Raw genomic sequence first — 23341 nt, forward strand, 5'->3', positions numbered from 1 at the left:
TTTTTAAATAACGTGTACTGGGTTTGGGGGAAAATGTTATAGCAAGAATAAGCAATGATATTATTTAACATTGTTAAATATATGAAAATAGCAGGTTACAGTGAAATCTCTGCAGCTGTGCACAATACGAACCTCTTTAAGATAGTACAAACGAAGCCAGTGTTTCTCCAAGTATGATCCCTGGACCAGCAGCACCTCTATTACCTGGAAACTAGTTGGAATGCAAATCCTCAGGTCGCACCCCTACTGAACCAGAAGTTCTCAGAATAAGGCCCAGGATTCAGATTTTTAGCAAGTCCTTCAGGGACACTGACACACACCGATGTTTGAAATCCACTTCTCTAAATTGATGAGAACAAACTACAGAAGGTCTTTCAATGGCTTAATGTTTTCCCCAGAGATTAAATACACAGCATAGGATGATCAGAGGCAGTGCCCAGACAAAATCCAGCAGGGCAAGTTTTCAGATAAATGCTGAAAGCATTTCACAAGTATCAATACCTCCTAAGGGAACCACTGGTCTATTTAATCTGCTCAATACCCATACGAGTTGACGTGACATTTACATTACTTTAAACCAGGGGCTGAAAACCGGGTGCTCATCAGGTCCCCACAGTGACCTATGAAGGAAGTCAGGAAATATCTTAGGAAACGTGGGGAGATGAGGATTGCATTCTCAAATAACAGTTGGCTAGAGTGGAGTAGCAGCTGACCCCATTAGAAAGGACTGGTGCTCTCCAGTTCTCAAGGGTCTCAATTCTCCTTATCTCACTCCACTCCACTCATTAACCTTGCAGTCAGGGTCCCTTTGGACAGGACTGATTATTACAGATTAGGTTTACTAATTGTTTCCAGCTGGCAATACTTCCAACTAGTCCATGTTCAAGTTAAATATTTTCATTATAGCACCGCCCTACAGGCATTTGAATTTGCCATGCCTGCCCCACACCTTCTCTAAAAGTGTGTGGCTCCTAAGCAATGAATGGCCCTGAATGGCTCTCTGCTCCTAGGGAGGGTCCATGTGGTCGTGTTAAAATGCATGCACTTGAATATTTTGGTACATGACTGTTTTTGAATTATGGTTTTCTCAGGGTATATGCCCGGTAGTGGGATTGCTGGGTCGTATGGTAGTTAGATTTTTAGTTTTTTAAGGAACCTCCATACTGTTCTCCATAGTGGCTGTACCAATTCACATTCCCACCAACAGTGCAAGAGGGTTCCCTTTTCTCCACACCCTCTCCAGCATTTATTGTTTGTAGATTTTTTGATGATGGCCATTCTGACCGGTGTGAGATGATATCTCATTGTAGTTTTGATTTGTATTTCTCTAATGATTAATGATGTTGAGCATTCTTTCATGTGTCTGTTGGCAATCTGTATGTCTTCTTTGGAGAAATGTCTGTTTAGGTCTTCTGCCCATTTTTGGATTAGGTTGTTTGTTTTTTTAATGTTGAGCTGCATGAGCTGCTTGTAAATTTTGGAGATTAATCCTTTGTCAGTTGCTTCATGGACTTGAGGATACGGGGAGGGGGAAGGGTAAGCTGGGACGAAGTGAGAGAGTGGCATGGACATATATACACTACCAAACATAAAATAGCTAGCTAGTGGGAAGCAGCCGCATAGCACAGGAAGATCAGCTCGGTGCTTTGTGACCACCTAGAGGGGTGGGATAGGGAGGGTGGGAGGGAGGGAGATGCAAGAGGGAAGAGATATGGGGACATATGTATATGTATAACTGATTCACTTTGTTATAAAGCAGAAACTAACACACCATTGTAAAGCAATTATACTCCAATAAAGATGTTAAAAAATGCATGCACTTGACTTCCTAAGTGTATATGTACAATAGCTATGTACATATATAGTTTCAAAGTACCAATTCTCTTTGCTTGGATTTATTCAACTACTCTAGATTTCTGGATAGACAAGAATCACAGGATGTGAGAGATGGCAAAGATCTCAGTATTCCTGCGTCTTACAGTAATTTCAGACTCAAAGAAACCAGCATACACCAAGGTAAGGGTCCCTGAATTATCATCCTTACAGACCTTATTTGGGGGTCGCATTTTCCAAATTTGCCAATTTGGGAAAAGGTATTATCAGAGGTGGTTGGTCTTTTAAAAACATTTTACATATTTGTAATATTCATTTCAGAAGTAGTGCTGCCAACGTGTAACTTCACTTGTCAGATCCAGTTTTGCTGCAAGTTGAATATTTTTATCTGTGACCTGGATAAAGCACAAAAAGCTTGTGGAACCAATGAGGTTCAAAGACACAGCAATGGCCACTCCCAGCTACCTCCTTTCTCCCTGCTATAGAGACCTGAGTGCCTCTAATTCACCCTTGTTCTAGAAGGACTCTAGGAGTCTGCTAGTGAAAGGACACTGGATTGGGAGTCAGAAGACTTGAGTTCTAATCTTTACACTGCCACTATCTCTCTGAATTTGCAGATCTCCATCTGGAAAATGGGAGCATTGGAAAGGATGGTTTTTATGGGTCTCTTCCAGTTTTGACAGTATAGGATTCTGGTTTTGCATTTAATGGGCTCATATGGAAAATGTTCCTTAGGCTACCAGATTTCTAGCTAGGTAATTTTGTGTGTATTCTTGGAGGGCGGTGTGGCGTTGGGCAGGGGCGGGGGGAGGGAGGAGGGGGAGGAGGGGTAAAGTTGTCAAATAGAAAAATATCATCTTGGTCTTTTAAGTACTTTATTCACACACACAGAAGCAATCACTTCCCTTTAGATAATGCTGTAAAATTGAAGCCTTACATTATATATGTCTGGTCTCCTTTTAGATGAAACTATTATGCTTTTATTTAATATCCTTTTGAGAAAAATTTCTAGATGAACACAATCTACTAACGTCTTCCTGAACTTTTTTATGTTTTACTCAACCGGAAACATGAAATCACTAAGTCAAAAGGTCCACTGCATATTACTGTCAATCTGTAACATTTGAAGAGAAAACCTAAATAACACTCTCTACTCTGTGGCTAAAAGAGACTCCTTATAGTCCTTTATGAAACATTCAATCACCCAAGACCCAGATGATCTGCAAACAATAAGGAAGTAATTTAAAATGAAATCCTGGGCTCAGCTTACCTTCAGAGGCAAAACACAAGGCAGCTTGGCAAAAAAAGTCTGAAACTGGTTGCTGATGATTGCCCAGAGGCTACTAGGAGAATCCATGGGCAAAGCTTCCATGAAGGTAGCAATGTTTTCCAAACAGCGTATCATAGCACCCCCTGCTGGTAAATTCTTTTTGTTATTTAGACCCTAAAAACACAAAGCATAGGCAATCAACTGCTGAAACAGTGTGGGAATTCATACAGCTATTTGGCGAAGATCAGTTTTTAAAAATCATATATTCGCACTATAAACACGTGTTGTGTGCCTGCTATAAAGGCTAATCATTGTAACTTCAGGAGTACAGGGAAAAATGGACGAGTCCACACAAAGTTGGGGGGGAAACTGTGATCTCTGACTCAGTGAGAAAGGGTGACATGTGAACAGGAAATTAGAAACACCTTTTAAGGATCTACAATTGGTGTGGTTAGGTGTCAAGAAACGCAGTGAATGATGCTTGTTGGCAACTCCACCGGCCAAAGACTGAGGATGACTACTATAGCAACAGCAAAGTCCCTACGGCAATCTGCCAACCCTCCAAGCTAACCGAGCAAAGCTAATGAGCAGAGGACAGGAGACAGACTCCAAGTAAAGCGATACAGCGAATAAGCCGTGGAGGTGAGAAGTAGCTTCAAGTCTCATGATACAGAAAATAAGCAGACCTCGAACCCAGATCTTGTGATACACAAACAAACAGTGAAGCTGAAACCTGAATCCAAGTCTCGTGATGCGATGCACATGGATCTGCGCACCACCCATTCTGACATCTGGAGAGTTTTGTGGAGGTGAGTGTTCCACGCCTGGCATGCACCTCTTAGCGAAGGGGTCCAGAGACTTCAGGTAAATTCTAAGTCTGCACTAAACAGCAGTGTCCAACCGACACTATTCTATGTGTTGGCAATTTTCATTTTTTAAATTTTTTAATGTTAAATTACTTAAAATTTAATTTGACATTTAAAATTTAATACTTAAATTAAATGACTTTGAATTTCTTCCTCAGCAGTGATTTTGGCAGGGGCTCAGAGTGCCGAGAAAGCAAACCTACCTCCAAGAGCTGACTGAGGACAGCAACAGAGCTCAGTTCATTGAAGTCCATCAGAGACATGGCCAAGGTCCGTAAAAAAGTCCCATCTGGAAAGACAACCATCAGATTTAGTAGCGTTTGGGTTTCAGCACCTAGCCACGTCTGTGGTGTCTGGATTCCCCATGGATGAATTACCTTTGATAGTGCTCTGGAACAGCTGCGGGAAGATGCCATTGGGAGCCAGTTGATGGAAGATACAGCGCAGGAACTGCTTGGCCACCCCCGCTGCATTGCCGGGGAGCATCATGCTGGCGTTGACCAGGGAGAGAAAACACAAGGAATCTTGGAGCAACCAGCATGAGTTCAGGTATTTATTTACTTATTTATTCACATACACATCAGTCCTCTTATGGAATATCCCACTGTCATTTTCATTAGCAAGATGAAATATTCTAGTCACATGGAATCCCTGTTAACGATACGTTTTTAGAAAGAGGGAACCAGGTAATGTCAGAGTTGGTCTCAGACTAATTCCAGCCACCCCACTGTACAGATGAGGGCTCCCAGTCAGAGAGAAAAGGTGACCTACAAAGGCTACAAGTCCAGAGAATGGCAGAGTCAGGACTAGAATCCAGGATGGGGATTATCAGCAAGATCCTCTCAGAAAGTGGCGTTGGCTAAGAGAGAGAGCCCCTCTGAGGGAAAATGCAGGAGGGAGATGTCCATTCCTACTGGAAGATCTGGGAAGTTTTCTTGGGGCATCTGAGCTGCTACTTGTAAAAAGGTTAGGACTTTGATATGTGCAGTTTTCCCCTTTACCCTCTGCACTACCAACTGCATGTCAAAACAGGGAGCCAAGAGATGATTATCTGGCCTTTCCCCTTAGACCAAAGTATCAGAAAGGATGTTCCCAGAGGTGATTGTAGCTGAGTTGCTGAAAAGAAGAAGGAGGAAATCAAAGAGCCCAGCTGGGTAACTAGTAAAAAATCCGTCTTGTCTAATTGTTTCTTTCTGCCTTGTCTACCCTGATATGCTGGCTCAAACTTATAGGTCAAAAATGTTCTTCAGGAAGAAATGACACCAAACTCTCACAAACTCTTTTGAAAATTAGAAAAGGAGGGAACCCTTCCCAGTGTATTTTATGAGGCCCTAAAACTAAAATCAGATAAAGCATTACAAATAAAACAAAACAAAAACCAAGAAGGAACAAAATGAAAAGAAAAAGGACAGACCAATAGTCCTCATGGACATTGACTCCAACTGTAGATAAAAAGGATTATTGACCGTGACCAAATAGAGTTTATCCCAGGAATGTAAGAATCACTTAATATTCAAAACCCAATCAATGCAATTCAATATCTTAAAGAATAAAGGGTAAAAACCATAGTTATTTCAATAGATAACAGAAAGTGCATTTGATAAAATTCAACATGCATTCATAAAAAACTCTCAGCAAACTAGAAATAGAAGGAACTATCCTCAGTCTGGTAAAGGGCACCTATGAAAACCTATAGCAAACATAATTAATGGTGAGATATTAAATGATTGTCTTGTAAGAGCAGGAACAAGGCAAGGGTGCTCATTCACATCTTTACTTTTACACTGGAGGCCCTAGCCAATGCAAGAGAGTAACAAAAAAATAAAAGGCATAAAAATCAGAAAGAGGTGAAACTGTCACTATTTACAGACGATATGACTTTCTACATACAATTGCCTTTACATTCTAAGGAATCTAAAAGGCAGCTACTACAACTAATAAGTGAATTTAGTTTATTACATTACAATATGAATACAAAAATTGTATATCTGTATATCAGCAGCAAAAAGTTAGAAAACCAAAATGTTTTAAATTTCATTTACATTGGCATTAAAAACCCAAAATTCCTGGGAATAAATTTAACAAAAGCTATGCAAGATCTCTACAATGAAAGCCATAAAACATTGCTGAGAGAAACAAGGACCAAATGAAATGACAATAGACACCATGTTTATTAATTGAAAGACTCAATATTTTTATGATATCATTTATCCCCAAACTGACTTAGAGTCTGAATACAATCCTAGGAGGCTTTCCCCCACAGATTGAGAAGCTTTTTCTACAATTTATATGGAAATGTAAGGAATCTAGAATATCCAAATCAACCTTCTTTTAAAGGATGACCAAAGTTGGAGAACTCACAATGACTTCAAGACCTACTATACGGCTACAGTAATCGAGGCTACAGTAATCGAGACAGCGCGGCGCCAGCACAAGGATCAACATATAGATCAGTGAGGCAGGACACAGAGCCTAGAAACAGACTGAACCTAATACGGTTATTTGATTTTAACAGACACCAAAGGGATCCAATGGGGAAAGGGAAAGTCTTTTTTTTTTTTTTAATGGCGCTGAAATAACTAAGGTATTCACATGGATAAAATGGAACTTCAGCCCCTACCTCACACCATACATAAAAATTAATTTGAGATGGATCATGTAAATGCTAAATATAAATGCTAAAACCATAAAACTTCTATTGGGAGACATTGGAAAATATATTCTTGACTTAAGGATAGGCAAAGGTTCCTTAGATACACAATAAGAAGGAATAGTCATAAGTTGTTTTAAAATTTTAAAACATTAGACTTCATCTAAGTTAAAAACTTCTCATCAGAGCTTCCCTGCCAATGCAGGGGACATGGGTTCAAGCCCTGGTCCGGGACCACATGCCATGGAGCAACTAAGCCCGTGGACTGCAACTACTGAGCGTGTGCTCTAGAGCCCGTGAGCCACAACTACTGAGCCCGCGTGCCACAACTACTGAAGCCTGTGTGCCTAGAACCCGTGCTCTGCAACAAGAGAAGCCACCGCAATGAGAAGCCCACACGCCGCAACTAGAGAAAACCTGAGCACAGCAACGAAGACCCAACGCAGCCAAATAAATAAATAAATTTATTTTTTTAAAAAAAGTATTTGTTGACTGAAATGAGTGAATGCAGGACTGAATAAAGGAAGGTGTGAAGAGAAAATGAACGAGTGCTCTCTGGAGCTGCAACTGAACCTAACCATATTCCTCCCGTGGTAAACACTCTAGTGTGTTAGAAATGGATGAACATGCACAGGGGACGAAAAGAAAGTGAGATTTGAGCTCATTTTAGGACCTTACCTTTCTGCTTGATTAGAAAAAGTTGTGCTGGATGCCAATCTAGGAAATAAAGTAAACAGAGTCACATGAGTATCTTAGGGTTTCATGATGAAATGCATGAGTACTGTATGCCGCATTGCAGCTCCCATTTAGATGGGGGACATGTAAAACCATTGACAATTCCTTTGACCAGGGACAGAGGATCCACTCAGGGGTCAATCTCCAGGGTTCAATTTAATCTAGTTTCTGAAATCTGCTTTCTGCATCAAATATTTCCATGGAGATGCATACAGTTGAGTTAGTTGAATAGCACCCAGTCAATCTACAAATATGTCCTTTGCAGCCAGGTTAGACAGATAACAGAACAGTATTTGACCCAGTCCATCCCCATATTAACTCAACTCAAAATTCATTTCTTTGTATACAACCTCTGAAACCTCACCGCAAACAAACCACAAACTGTCAAAGCCTCTGTAAGATAGCAAAATAGGTAACGGGTATTTGTCAGCTAATCGTTGGGTTGAAATGACATATTGAAAAGAGAAATGTATTAGGTTAAGTAATCGATACATAACATGTAATTTTTGAAAAATATAATTATATGGTTCTATATGCATGGAAATATTCTAGATGTATAGAAAGAAAAAGAATGTAATAAATTCGTGGGTTTAGAAAAACACGTCTTGATCAGTGAGATACTGAAGAAACAAACAAGGAGAATGCTAAAAATTTATTTACTTAAGACCACAACAGTGAATCGAGTCAAGAATGCATTTGGACAGGAATAGAGGGTCCAGCACCAGTAACACCAGACATGATTCCCAGTTTCTTTGGTTATGGTCTCTCTCATACTAGTGACACTACAATGAATAGATAAGCATTGGCAAATGAAATAAACAGTAATTAAGGGTGCAGCCAATGTGATCTTGAAGGCTGCATCTAGAAAAAGGGGTGGGTAAATTTTAAGAGATCTAAGTAGAGAGCAAAACATGAAATCATATGGAAAGCCTTGGGTGATAAATGAAAGGGATGTGCTGAACTTACACACTCTTAGAACATGCTGGAAATAGTTCCTGTGGGATTAGAATAAACTTAAGTGTTCGTAAATCCACATTGCCTCACCTGGAATTGAGGTATGCAAGGAAGGCCTGAATCAGGTGACTACTGAATCTGCCTTCTTGGTAGGTTTGGTTGCTAAGAATTGGGCAGCTTGCTTTAATGCTCTCCCTGTCTCTTGCTAGTCTGCCCAAAGGAGGTACAGATTTAACGATTTTTATATGTAAGTATGTAAAAATGTATCTCTATTGTTTTTCCTTTGCCTTTCTTCAAAACTTGTTTGTTTCCATCCTAAGAATTGGCAATGCTTGAACATGATTTATTCTCCCTTATGTTAAAACAAAATAAAAACCCCTCTATGTATCTATTACAACTTAGATCAGCTATTTCAAGGAGATGGTAACCGACCAGAACAATAATTCTGTCTGTTCTAAAACTGAAAAGTATTGATAGTAGGAATCGAGACCTTGCATTAATAAAAAACTTTCAATTATGCAAGTATTGCTGATAGCTGGTATAACATTTATTCCACATTTATTATGATTAGGTTAAATCAAGGGCTTAATTCATCTTTTCTTACCTATCTCCCTGTGTTCATCACTTACTTTACACATTGGCTATTTCTAAGTATTAGAGGTGGAATAGTTATACCAAGTCTGACTGCATACTCCTAAGGATACACACACCTAAGGATACTACAGAAAAATTTGGGGAAGGGGGACAAGGGAGTCACATACTTCTGGGCTTGAGGGGTTTTTAACGCTTCCCTGTTTGTCTTTAACTTGAAATTATCATTTTTTTCATTAAAAAGATTAAATTTTAGCTCCATCAAGATTCATTCTCTTTCCTCCATCAAATACCAGGAATTTGCAGAATCCAGGTTTTTTCTCCAACCTCCTCTATAGAGACCTTCCCTAAGAAATCATTTCCATCCTGAACTCCCATAGCATTCACCACACATATCGCTCATGAATACAGCTCTTAATCATGTCCCATCTTTTATGGCTACTCAGTTATTCCACACATCACTGTCCTCTTCAACAACTAAGCCATAAAGCACTTGAGGGCAAGAGCTAGGTGTAATGCCTGCAACCTAAAGCACCTAGCTCTGTGCTAGCACAGATTGGAAACTTAACACATTCATGGGGAGTTAACTCAGTCCTCTCCTATACGTTGTGTATGCTAGGACTACAATTTGTTACTGAATTTGAACTTTACTTATATCCATGAAGTACATCACTTTTCTTCTAATGTCCTATCTTACTAAATGGAATTTTCTTAACATGAAAATTCTCAAAGCAGCTAAGTTTTAATCAGTCAGGCTGAAGGCTCTGTTCCCAAAATGAGTGCATCTTTCCTTTTTCTGAGTCAGAAGTATAAAACTACTATACTTCCATTTATCCCTTCACGTGACAATGCCGCAAGTTGCATAATTAAGTGAGCCACCCTGATTACAAGTGCCTAGAGAACCCATCTTAAAACAGGTAAAGTGAGGGACTTCCCTGGTGGCACAGTAGTTAGGACTCCACGCTCCCAAAGCAGGGAGCCTGGGTTCGATCCCTGGTAGGGGAACTAGATCCCACATGCATGCCACAACTAAGAGATTGCATGCCACAACTAAGGAGGCTGCCTGCAGCAACAAAGACCTGCTACAACCAAATAAATAAATAAATATTTTTTTAAAAAACAGGTAAAGAAAGATAATAATAACATCTAAAAGTTACAAAGTGTTTAGTATGAATTATGCACAGTTCTGAGCACTGTAACATACACTGGCTCACACAGTATTTAATAGAGAACAACAAACAGTAGGGTTTTCTTAGTGCAGTTTCCTCTAGCTCCACTCTGACGTTGTGACTCATGACCCTACATGGCTGTAGAATTCAACCAAAAGTTTGGTACATTCAGTTTGTGAAATTAGTCTGAGTTGATCCCACAAATATCAAGCATCTGTAAGGTTACAAAATGTTTCACTTTTGAATTGGCAGTTTTTATTTAAGGATACAGATTGAGTAAGGCTCCTTCCTACCAAACAAAACAGAAGCTGACATTCACCTTCCCACAGACTGCATGATATCCAGCAACAACGGGGCTGCCAAGTCTGGGCTTAAGTGAATGAATGTGGAGAGGACCACAATGGCCAGCCCAAGGGTTTCCTCATCATACTCTTCAAGAATGGCCCCACAGTCATGGCATCTGCAAAGAAAACAGAGGAATGCTTTCCGTGAAAGCCGACAGTGGTTTCAAGGTGTAAGTACATGCAGCCATTTTTGGTGAGTCTTGGAAAAGCCCCCAAAAGGAGGTCAGCGGTCCCATTCTAACAATAAATAGAAAACTCCAGCACCACCATCACCTTAGACACAGAAATAGCACACACACCAGAGATCAGGAAGGTTCCGCGGATCACTGAAAACGGTCTTTCAACTCATTACTATCTGGCCTTTACACGAATTAGAGCTCCCTTTTACAATGAGCGCCAATTGGACTAATAGTTTGAAGCTTCTGGTTGAAGGATTTTCTGCATGTGAAATTATTGCTGGGGATAGTCACTAACTAGATTTTTTTTCATTTGTTGAAATTAAAAGTGAAAAATGTCTAGACAAAAATGGAAGCCTTCCCAATCTTTCAGATTTAAAAACATCCTATTAATAAAGACATAGACATAGAGAATGTACTTGAGGACACGGGGGCAGGGAGGGGGAAGCTGGGGAGAAGTGACAGTAGCATCGACATATATACACTACCGAATGTAAAATAGATAGCAAGTGGGAAGCAGCAGCATAGCACAGGGAGATCGGCTCGGTGCTTTGCGATGACCTAGAGGGGTGGGATAGGGAGGGTGGGAGGGAGGCTCAAGAGGGAGGGGATATGGGGACATGTGTGTGCACATGGCTGATTCACTTTGGTGTACAGCAGAAACTAACACAGCATTATGAAGCAATTATACTCCATAAAGATCTGTTGAGAAAAGAAATAAAACAAAAATAAATAAAAATTTTAAAATCCTATTTGTGGGTGAGAGACAGAATAGTCTAGTCAATAGAACCCTGGAGAAAGCCTAGGGAGTCTGGATCAAGTCTCTTCTCTACCCGTCGTCACTCAGATCAGTTTATGAACTCACCACGCCTACTGAGAGTGCAGTCTGTAAAAACACAATGGTCCCTGCTCTTAAGGAACTTCCAGCTTATTGCTCTTTGTAGTATCTAATGTGGGTTCAACTGACGTCATCTCAACCAAAGCGGAGCTCTTTTTCTCAGTGGCCGCTGAACAGCTTTATACGGTGAAGGGAAAAGCAAGGGAGGCAGCGCTAAAATAGCTACTGTGACCTTTCCATCTGAAAACTTCCTGATATACATATATATCACTCCTTACAAACTGACTTTTTAAAAAAATATAGGATTCACACTGGTAACTAAAAACGAAGATAAATGGAGTACACACAAAGGCAACCGGGAAGACAACTAGGAAATATTGAGACTTGGAGGAGGACACAAAACGAGAAAATTATACCAAAGAAAGAGCTAAGAAGAGCCCTCCACCAGCAACTAGGTGCTCCCCATATGGACACGGTAAGGAGCTGTTCAAGACAGGCCTTTCACTTCTTCAGTAATGACGGCCGGCTGTGGCCAGCTGCATGGATCCTCATACCAGCCCCTTCCACCTCACCTTCCTCTCCTTTTATCACAAGCCTACTCAATTTCTCACGTGGGTCACCTTTACCAGGAAGCCTCCCCGGCCCAAGGGATCTCTCCCAAGTTGAAATTGTACAAGTCTTATTCTTTATCATATTCACTGAACAGCATTTATGTGCCAGGAAATGTATAGGGAGCTCAGAGTATAAAGTACAGAAGAAAGGGTACTAGTCCCTAAGGAACTCACAATCTATTACAGAACATGTATGTATAAACACCTAACGATTAAAATATAGCGTGATAAGTGGTAGAATAGAGAGATGTATCAAATACTATGGAAACTTGGAGAATGGCATGATGCATTATGCCTTGTGAAATCAGGGAAACTTGGCCTCAGGCTGGGTCTTGATGCATGAATAGGAGTTCACCAGGCAGAGGAAGTACAGAGTGAAGGGCACCTATGAGATCACAGAGGAGAGAACACATCAGGCATGCTCTGGAGAAGGTGAGGGGGCTAGGGAAGGAGTTCCTGGTGAGGAGTGGTTAAGTCCATACCTTCACAACCTAAAGAGCCTTTTACAATCAGCTAAAGCATTTGGACTTTATCCCATAAGAAATCTGGGGGAACTGAAGGCTGATAAACAGAGAGGCAACGTAACCAATCTGAGATTCAGAGAATGAATTCTACCAGCTGGATCATATCTCAAACTTAGTCCCACTCTGAACAATTTGAAGCTTCTGGATGAGAGATTTCATTTGTGTGAAATTATTGCTAGGAATAATCAGTAAGCGGACATTACTTGCATTCATCCAAATTAAAAAAGAAAAATGCCTTGGCATAGATGAAAGCTGCCCATACAATACTGCATTTCTAAAGTAACAAATGCTTACCAACACTTATGGCTACAGCCATTTGAAGAACAAATTATGACTTAAAAGCATAGCATGCCTCCTCTGATATTTTCTCACAACCATGGTGAGCAACTTCTCAAATTCTGTAAACAGTGAAGAAAATAACTGTGAGCTTACTTGTCTGTCATCACCGTGGGCTGCTCGTCTGTGAATTCTTCGGGTGCTGGTACAAACATACTCACAATGCTGGGTGCTGACAGCAGGCTGGATTTCGTGGCACCTGGGTAAGCAGCAAAGAAACAGCTGGTGAATAGATATGTGTGTCCGGGGGCCAGGAAAAGCCCTATTCTCCTCTTATAAATCCTCCAAAGATCACATTCACAGGGATGTAACAGGGACAGCCCAATTCCATTGTGAAAAACCGTCAAGAGTGAAATGAATTCAAGAAAGACTGATTTGTTTTGGCTTATATCATTTTAAGAGCTAGACTGCTATGGTTCATTTTGCTTCTTGACTCTGAAAAAAAATCAGAAAGAGTTCAGGTGTGCCAACAATGTACTAAAACAGGGAGGAAAAAAAGTGTGTGTGTGGGATCTATTCAAGGGTATCCTTAAATGAGTTACAACCCTTAATTGCTAGGCATAAATGGAAGCTGCTCATACAATACTACATAAAATCACAAATGCATGCCGACACTAAAATGTTGCTAATTTGGAAAGGGAACCAGATCCTAGATCTCTACACACCTAAGCAAGAGGAGAAGTTTGAGCTAAGAAATATCAGGAAAGTTTTCTACTTTGTAAATTAATATAAGCCCCAAAGCAAAAGACTTCATTTTTCAAACTGAAATCTTTATGAATGAAATATGAAGTGTTTTTGAATGAACCATCTGGTGACTTCAGCCAATCGATATCACAGAGTTTAGTACTTTGGGTTTTGCTGCCTTCAGAGAAATCTGAGGCAGGAATCTAGTGCTCTAGTGATGAGTAAATCTGGAGATCCAGGAGACTGTTCTCCATTAAGAAAACCACCAGCGCTAGACAGATTCTCCAGGAACTATGGAAATAAGGCACTCCAAGAATACCAAAGTGACAACTCAGAATAATACCACGTTCTACAAAGTACTAACTGAGACTGAGTTCTTCAAACAGGAAAGAAGCCACAAAAACCCAATGGTCGTTAAAGAATCTGTTTTTCATTAAGGAACTGCTAACTTTGTGCTGAAAAACAAAACAAAACTGTCTGGTCTTTCCTTAAATAGGAGAAAGATAATGATTCAGAGAATTGGTTTCTAAAGGAATCAACATAAAAAATTTTAGAAACCTCACCAAGTGGGCAAAGTATTTCAATCTGAGAGAGAAAAAATGGTATCAAAGCCTTTGATGCTTCCATACTATACAGACTCCCTTGTCTGATCAAAGGCTACAAAATCTGTTTATAAGGAGACCTTCAGACCCAAACAGCAAAGGAAATTATCTGAAAATATCTTGATGTCACTTCCGAGGATCCCAAATGGGAATCCAAATTTTGCTACTATATTTATCAGCTACCTCTGAGATAATACTCTTTCCAATTATATCATTAACAAAGATCTCCAGCTGTTTCATAAAGATGATGCTTTGAAAGGAAGCAACATATTTATTACAAACAAAAGTATAAATTGATTAATAATAGAAAAGGCAAGAACTGGGCCAAGATAAAAGAAGATATGATTGATTATTAAAACAGTAAGGTAAACTGTATGAAGTTGCTTCAAGAAACCAAAACATAGAAAGTTCAACTCCAGTACTCCACATTTCTTGAACATTGACACACCACATCTGCCAGATGCCATAATGCCTGTGCTGAAAGTGGAAACTCAGCCCACAAGATACGTGGTGATATATATACAGTCTTACTAGAAACATAAGCAACTGATTTTTTAAAAAACCAACAACTCTGAGTCAAGGCTTTCAGAAGATGCTTGCTAAGTACTATTGCATACATAGAAATCACAATTCAAGTCAAGAAGAGTGGGAATCCAAGTCATTTGGGTGGTTTCAAGCCAATCCTTACCTAATACAAATGCCGAGGAACAGATTTTTTTTTTTTTTTAAAGAAGATGTTGGGGGTAGGAGTTTATTAATTAATTTATTTATTTTTGCTGTGTTGGATCTTCGTTTCTGTGCGAGGGCTTTCTCTAGTTGCAGCAAGCGGGGGCCACTCTTCATCGCGGTGCACGGGCCTCTCACTATCGCAGCCTCTCTTGTTGTGGAGCACAGGCTCCAGACACGCAGGCTCAGTAGTTGTGGCTCACGGGCCTAGTTGCTCCGCGGCATGTGGGATCCTCCCAGACCAGGGCTCGAACCCGTGTCCCCTGCATTAGCAGGCAGATTCTCAACCACTGCGCCACCAGGGAAGCCCAAGGAACAGATATTTTTGACAACAGCATCATGAATTTGTTTTTCCACACAACACAGAATGTACAAGGCAATATTTATGACAGTCATTTATAAAAGCAGATAGGTTAAGTGATGAGACATTGGCCACCTTATGGCAACATTAGCTGAATCAATGGATTTCTAAATACTGCTTATGATAAGGGAGCAAAGAGTAATATACAAGGAGAAGGTGGGCAATGCAAAAAGGAAGCCATTGACCTCAGCCACCTTGTGCTATAGCTGAGTCACAACTAAGTCTGCAGTATGAAGGGCAGTCCCATTATCTCCCATTATCTAGGGCAACACTTCTGGTGCCACCCCTACTGGTTCCCCTACTGAATACCCAAAGTGCACTGTATATGGAATTAGGAACAGAAACAGAACATTCTCAGAAACTTGAATAAAGAGGGGACCTCCTCCAAAGCCCAACTTCATAGCTGGAGATTTTTTAGTTTGTTTGTTTTTTGAGGTACGCGGGCCTCTCACTGCTGTGGCCTCTCCCGTCGTGGAGCACAGGCTCTGGACGTGCAGGCTCAGTGGCCATGGCTCACGGGCCTAGCCACTCCGCGGCATGTGGGATCTTCCTGGACCGGGGCATGAACCCGTGTCCCCTGCATCGGCAGGCGGACTCCCAACCACTGCGCCACCAGGGAAGCCCATAGCTGGAGATTTTGACAAAAGCTTCTTAGAGAGTCTTGGAGAAAGTATACAGGTGCTGGTTTGTCTCAAAGCGTAAATGCACATATCAGTCCCCTAGTTATATCAATGGACTCTTCAGTTTACCATGAAAGAGACTTTCTTTGTTCCCATTACCTCATGCCACTTTTGCTTCTACTGACCGAGTCACTAGATCACGGACAAGCACCAGAGTTTGTTCAACCACCCTGACTTCTGCTCATAAAAGCTTTTCCTAAGCCCATAAATGAGAAGAGTCTCATCTCATCGGATACAGGAGATAAAACTGCTACTCAATGCCAAATAAATGTTAGCCAAAGCTGGAGATAACTGTCTCCTCATTCCTAAGGAAAATCAGAAGTGATATGGTCCAGGATAATAGGTTTGCTTGATTTATGGGACTAGCTAAGAGATGTGGTCATAATTCATTTTTGCTTTTTGGTTGTCACAAGTAATAGGTTAACCTGCCTTCTAAATTAAAAAAAAAAAAGAACAAAAGTAATGATTAACTAGACATAAGATGAATTTAAAAAATACATATTCTGATTATCTTAGCATAGATTTATTCTCAGCTTGCTCCTATGATCATCATAAAGTCAAGTGTATATTTTGTTCAGTTCCAGATAGCTGAAAAGAAGCTATTCATCTATGATCTCAATAATTTAGAAGAAACATAGATAAGCTGCGCCATGTTCAGAGAAGGAGATACAGGATGATATGGAAAACTGATACATATTAGGAGGAATACCAAATGACCAGGGATGTGTGGTTTAGAAAAGCCTGAGGAAACAAGCAACTGGTGGCTTTCTTCAAATATCTAAAAATTACGTGAGAGAGTCTAGACTTGCTTTGTGTGGCCCCAAAGGTTAAAAATTCACTATAAGGAAGAAATTTTTGTCAGTCATGTTCAAAGATGAGATGTCGTACATTCCCAGGTCCTGGAAGCGTTTGAGCAAAGGTTGGATCCACTTCATGGAGCTGCTGAAGAAGAGATTTCAGCACCTGCTGGGTGACTAGATGATTGACATATATGGTTTCTTTCACCCTTTCGGTCTGAGGTTCTGCGACTCAGCTCACCTCTCATTCTCAGTGGCTGTCCCTCCAGGTCAGGGTTTAGGCACATTGGCACATTACACTGGCGTTTCCCAGGCTGTATCTGTTCTGTGGATAAATAGAACATTTCAGTCTTCATTGCGGTCAATTGCGCACAATTCACGATACAAAGAATTTAACCAGTAATCTCTTGGGGCCATATTGTGGTGATTGTTACTGTTGATTATTAACATTTACAGGAAACATCCTAGATTTTAGGGTAGGGTTGCTTGGGGTTTCACTACAAACCTGCCATTCAGGTGTATGAGATGCGGCTGAAAGCAGGAGAGTATCTAAAACCATCCCTAAAAGTCCAGATTCTCTAATCCCTCCCCCACAAAAGCTCAAATCGCAAATCTCTTGATATGAAATGAAAGGCTAATGTCACAGCCATGAAAGACATGTTTTATGCAAATCAATAAATACGTTAAGTGATCATTTGTGGCAATGACCAGATCGATCGTACAGAAAACATGTGCAACTGGTAGCAAGGAAATGACAGGCATTTGACTGAGGGCTGCAGAACAGGAATAAGGGGACAGGGGCACATGGGGGAGTAGTGCTTCAGGAACATTTTTTTCATGTGAAAGATGAGGCAAAGAAGCAAGCCATCAGATACGCATGGGTGGAGAAGAGGCAGGTATCCTCTGAGCGAGCAGGCACATGCTGAGGTGAGTCGATCATGACCCATGCTTTAGGCTGCCTTTCTCAGTGTGTCTGCATGACCAGATCTGTTCTTTTGGAGACTAGCAAGTCACTGAATCAACGTATGTGGTATAAAGTGACATGCCACGTAACAAAAAACTCCACACTCGTCAACTCTCTCTGGTCTTGGATTTGGGGAGAATTTTTATGACACTGATAAAAAAAAAGAATATTGAGATGAAGCTCTAGGAGGACTTGGTGACTAGCAAACCAACTTGGAGGATGGAAAACAAGCCCAGGAAAACTCAGACGAAAGAAATTCAGACAGCATGTGAATGGTTAAGTATTAGATGATAAACCAGAGTGACATGAACAAGGCTGAGGTTTAGTTGAAAAGTGAAAAATTCAGTTAAATGGGTTATTTGGCATCATGTAGGTTTTTTTTTAGATTAAAATTTGGATTAGAAATTGAGATCTATTTGCCTTTTTATCACTCTACAGAGTCAATCAAACTAAGCTGTAATTGTAGTCAGAATCTAAAATGGAGAGCTTAGGCTGAGCTTGCTACAGAGAACAGCAGCATGGTAAAATAATCTTCAGGTCAACCTAACGAAAGATGGGCATTTAATCATCGGAGAATGAACCTAACAGCAGCTTCCATTCTCAGTTTTACATAGCACGAGCTCAGTAAAGAGAGGAACAAAGTCCTCTTTGGTGTGAACAGAAAAGCTTCACCCAAACCCAGTAAACTCTCAAGGCTGGTTATTCAATGTCTTTCTCCTTGTCTCCCTTGCCCATTGGCTTTTGGCCATTTCATTATTCACTACCACTTATCACTAAAAAGAAGACAAAACACTAAACCTTTAAAATGTTAAGAACCTTAATAAAGGCCAGGAGAGTTGAAATTATCTGTTAAATATAGGATTGGGTATGGTGTGTAGGATTTAGTTATCTAGACTAGCTCTCTTTTTTTTCTTGAAGAACAGTGGGGAAAATAAGACGAAATATATGTAAATATTATGGTTGTGAAAAATTAACAGTATCTCAATATTTTGGTTTTGTGGACACTGTAATTCCTGGTCATAAAGAAAGCTATTAAAATAATTTCATATAACTGTAGCCAGAAAGTATACTAACCACGATACAAAAATAGTCCTATCCAAGTGTTGGCCCCCAGAGCATATCACAGTAGTAAACCCTGACATTTTCAAAGTGCATGCGTCTTGCAAAAAGCTTTCACATATATAATCTTGTAATCAAATGACCCATTTAATTAAAAAAGAAAAAAAGAAAAGGCAGGCACTCAAAAGAGCAGAATTGCAGCAGTACTACTGGCTTGAGAAAGTAGTACATGTGCAGAACGTGGTAACAAAGTTTAGAAAATGCAGAGTGATCATGTTTAAAATAGACATGTCATGGCGGTCAATTCTTACTTTAAAATTGAGGTTAGAGGCAGTTCCATCGTATGAGCATGAGGGTGTGCGGCTGCAACCTGGTGACCCTGCTGACTAAAACACAGAGCTCATATTCCCAAACCTACCGGCAGATCATGACGTCACTAAGCTGACATTTGTTATTACTGTTATTATTACTATCAATAGTCCCTCATTTTTGATAATTCAGAGTTTATAAAACACAGAATATTGATAATCTGGTGTTTTGTTTTGTTTTCTAATTTGCATCATGAAATCATAGTTCCATTCCCTCCTTTATGCATTTATATCATTTAACCCCCAAAGAGATAGCCTAACATCTGGTATCTGGGTCTTAGAGGAAAACAAACAAACAAAAAAAAAGAGTTGGACCAGCCGAGATGGAAGAACCGGTGGCTCTAGAATACTTGGAAAGTTTAAATAGACTTATTAATTACCTTAGGTTAAAAAAATTGTTTGAACCACAGAATATGAGAAAAAATCTATTCCTTCACAAGGAAGCAGAGGGGACACAGAGAAAGTGGCATTCGCTAATCTGAGAGGTAAAACAAGAAGAAAAAGCTTGACCCACCAGTGTCCCAGTTGCTGATGTTATGGGGGGCGCTAGACTGATGTTCCAGCTGTCGCTTCATTAACTGGCTCATTGTCAGAGCTCCCAGGGATCCCCTTTTCATCTGCCTATACTGAGCTATATGGAGGAAATTAGGAGATAATTACTAGGGGGAATAAATATGCACAGCACACAAAGGCTCTACACATCCACACAGAATCTTAATTGAACCTTCATTGGCTATTCATCATTGTTTAGTGAGTTGTATGCTCCTGTTCAGATGAAAAACTAAGGCACTATGCTATTTCTGGTGCCTGTCTTCACTCGATAAAGAAAGAAACAGTGCCTATGAGCACTTATCTGTAGCCTGTAAATATTTACCCCAGTTACAACAATATGATATTTTCATTTACTTTTTAATTTATATACTCTGCCTTGTTCCCAAAAGGATTCAAGACAGATACTACTACTTTGAATTTATAGCTTAACTTTCTTTAATGGAGCTGTGCATACATGCATAGTTTCAGTTTCCATTATATCCCTCTGAGGCCCCCGTGCATGTGTGTGTGTTTGTGTATGTACATGCATATTTTGGAGTAGGATGACACATATCAACCCCAATTTTTAGGGAGAAATTGAAGCAAATGAAATTATGTTCCTTGGAACCGACCAGCAAATGAGGTGGTCGTAAAACCAAAACATGTTGACTCCAAAGTCAATGCTGTTTTCGATCTCTGCATGAGCCTCTGCCTACTGTTGGAAAAATGTGAATTGAATAACATTCCACAAGTATATTCTAGTACACATCTTTGTTTTAAAAAGAAATAGTGGTAACATTTTTATCTCGCAATTAGGCATTGACAAATATCCCATGATTGATAAGTCACGTACATAAGCATCTCCAAACCGGAAAAACAGTGAAAAGCACTTCTGACAACAGACTGCTGAGTGAGAAAGCAACCTGTCTCCTACCCTCCTATCCCTCCTCAAGTGGTCCCACCAATCCCTGCCACCAGCCCAGTGAGAAAGGAAGAGCATCGCTAAGAGGCCTTTTATACACGATCCCAAACAACTGGATATTTGAGAACTTGTGGTTATTCACTCTCTTATAAGGACAATTTTAGAAACTGAAGCTCTGAAATACATAGTCTAGAAGGAGATGGTAGAAACCGAGATGTCTTTATGGCCCTAGAAAGCCTTTCTTACGTGTTATACACAGGTTTCACAATCATGGTACCAGGGCAGCAACTTGGTGTGATGTGAAATCAATTATGACATTATTTTTAATGTAATTAGCATGCTGTTTGATTCATGGTGGTCATGGCATGTTTAGCTACAAAATAATCAGCTGATAAACTGAGCAAAAAAGAGGGGTGTGATGAGAATTCTTGTGTCTTGGAGTCCATGTTAACTGAATTCATGGAAATGACTATGCAAACTAATGAAAAATCTGATTCTTGTGGTTGATTGGTAAATTTTGCAATTTCATGGTTCACTTGAAAGTGCAGCTCCAGGTAAAATCCAAAGGCAGAAATCTTTTAGAAAATTTAACAAATTTCAAGTAAAATTCAAAAGCAGAAATCTTTTGGAAGATCGACAAATTTAAAAATTAGCCCCATCTATCAGACAAAATCAAAGAAGGGTTAGAAACCTCTAGTGATTGATTAATTTCTCCAGTCCTCAGTATTTTTTTAAAGACAGAAGAATTCCCTGAGAGTAAAGTCCCTTAATGTTTAGCTCAGTGTGTAAAGCACCTGGCATTATGTCTCTAAGAACACACCACCAAGAGCTATCCAATACATGCTTTAAATGGAGAGAAGGAGGAAGGTGGAAATTTAATGATGCACTATGCTGAATCCAAAAGGGCTAGATTCAATCATGACTTCAGGATCATGATTCACTGATACACTTATTTTATGATACATGTAACTAGCACTGAAGCCAAACTGACTTAAGTCATCCTATCTCAAATTATATCCAACTTGGAATTCTAACTATAATTCACTTTTTTCAGATGACTCATGCAAATTAGGAGGAGAAGATACACTTTCATGATTTTAGTATATGGACTTAAAAATGGGCATTTTTTCATGTTATAAAACAGATTTTTTGTGATAAAAGAAGAACAATTAGATTCAGAACGAGGCGTTCTTCTTTGCTGCCAAAAGGGCAAATAACTGTTACTTGAAAATGCTTTCTTAGAATTTCTGTAATCTCTATTATAACTGAATTTGAATTATTCTAAGGCAGTGTGGTATACTAAAAAACACCATGGGCTTGAAAAATCAAACAGACCTAGCATCAATTCCTGTCTCTATCACTTAATAGCCGTATGACTTTAGGCAAGTCACTTAGCCTCTCTGAACCTGTTTCTTAGTCTATTAAAACTGGGTCAATAATATCTGCCATGCAGTGCTGACACGAGGATTTAATAAGGTAGCAATGTGTTAAGAGAGCAACCACTTAGCACAGTGCCTGGAACATGGTGTCAAATAATTGGTAGCAATTATGACTATTATGTCTGTAAATGCCTGGAGAACAAGGGGTGTCTTATTTATTCACCTGTGATCACCAGTACCAAGCACAGTGCCTGGCACTCAGCAGACACTTAATAAATACTTACTGAATGAATGAAAGCATGAATAAATGAATGATGAAGATGACGATGTTGTTCCATACTACCAGTCCAGCATTTAAGTTAAGATCTTTATCTGGTTTTCAGGATCATCTTTACTTCAAAATACTGTCAAAGGAAAATGCACTAGCCCTTGAGGCAGTGGCCACATGGAACACAAAATACACCAGCACAGATGACAAGGGTTTGCAGAAGTTGCACCACTGTTTGTATCTCTGATTCCTACTGAGAATTTCCCATGCTAAAGTCTTTTAATTGACTCCACTGAGCCAGGTGGACACCCTTATTTTCACCTCAATGGAACTCAAGCTCCTCATGGGCAAAATATAGGACCCAACAAACAAGGTAGTTTCAAAATACTGAATAGTTGCCTCCAGTAGATCCAGGAATACTTCATGCCATTTTAATTTTCCGATCCAAAAGCGCTATATTCAATAATAACTTTGGGATCATGATATAACTGATACATTTATTTGATGATAACTTAGATAAAAATTTTGTCAATGATGGAGGTGATTCAAATTAAACAAAGGTGTTTCATGTAAAATTCTGTCACAGACAATGTTTTTCACTTGTCCCAAAACCAGTTCCATGTTTTATGTTTAGGCTAGTCATACATAATACTTATTTTATTGAATTATCCAGTGATTATACCTTAACAAATTAGGATTCTTGGCCTATCAGTAGCTGTACTGATTTATCAAACACTTGAGATGCTGACAAAAGTGGGCCTATGTCTCAGGGTCTCTGAGAACATACAACATAGGGTTACCTAGGAAGCTAACACAACGTAAAAAAAAAGAAGAAAAAAACAATACCAAGAGTGTGAAAATTGAAAACTATGCAGCAGATAATGTTCCAAATCAATGTACAGGTGAAATGATCACCAAAGGAAATCTTACTTGATATTGAAGAATGGCTACTTGTTTCTGGCACACCTGCTTCTAATGTAGGGGCAGATGAGGATTCTCGTGGCATTTCCAAAGTTGAAAGTCCTTTAGTAGCAGGATCTACAAACAGAAATATTATTTAAAACTCAGGACATTGATTAAAAGCAAGTTCAAGAACCTTTTTC

The 23341-nt window shown here is 39.7% G+C and overlaps 1 protein-coding gene across 3 annotated transcripts in view; it reads right to left on the minus strand.

Moving 5' to 3' along the window:
• The window catches only part of UNC79 (unc-79 homolog, NALCN channel complex subunit), a 201779-nt gene that overhangs the window by 44921 nt on the left and 133517 nt on the right, over positions 1–23341 (minus strand). For all 3 annotated transcript variants that reach the window (XM_060003340.1, XM_060003338.1, XM_060003341.1), the window contains 9 exons: positions 23169–23276; positions 19653–19769; positions 16989–17072; positions 12994–13096; positions 10388–10528; positions 7298–7336; positions 4347–4459; positions 4173–4258; positions 3104–3277 (listed from right to left, as the gene is read on the minus strand). In XM_060003340.1, the coding sequence (XP_059859323.1) occupies positions 3104–3277; positions 4173–4258; positions 4347–4459; positions 7298–7336; positions 10388–10528; positions 12994–13096; positions 16989–17072; positions 19653–19769; positions 23169–23276 (965 nt within the window). The remainder of the gene's footprint in view (positions 1–3103; positions 3278–4172; positions 4259–4346; positions 4460–7297; positions 7337–10387; positions 10529–12993; positions 13097–16988; positions 17073–19652; positions 19770–23168; positions 23277–23341) is intronic.

This window comes from Delphinus delphis, chromosome 2 (assembly GCF_949987515.2).
Source record: "Delphinus delphis chromosome 2, mDelDel1.2, whole genome shotgun sequence".
Taxonomy (NCBI): Eukaryota; Metazoa; Chordata; class Mammalia; order Artiodactyla; family Delphinidae; genus Delphinus; species Delphinus delphis.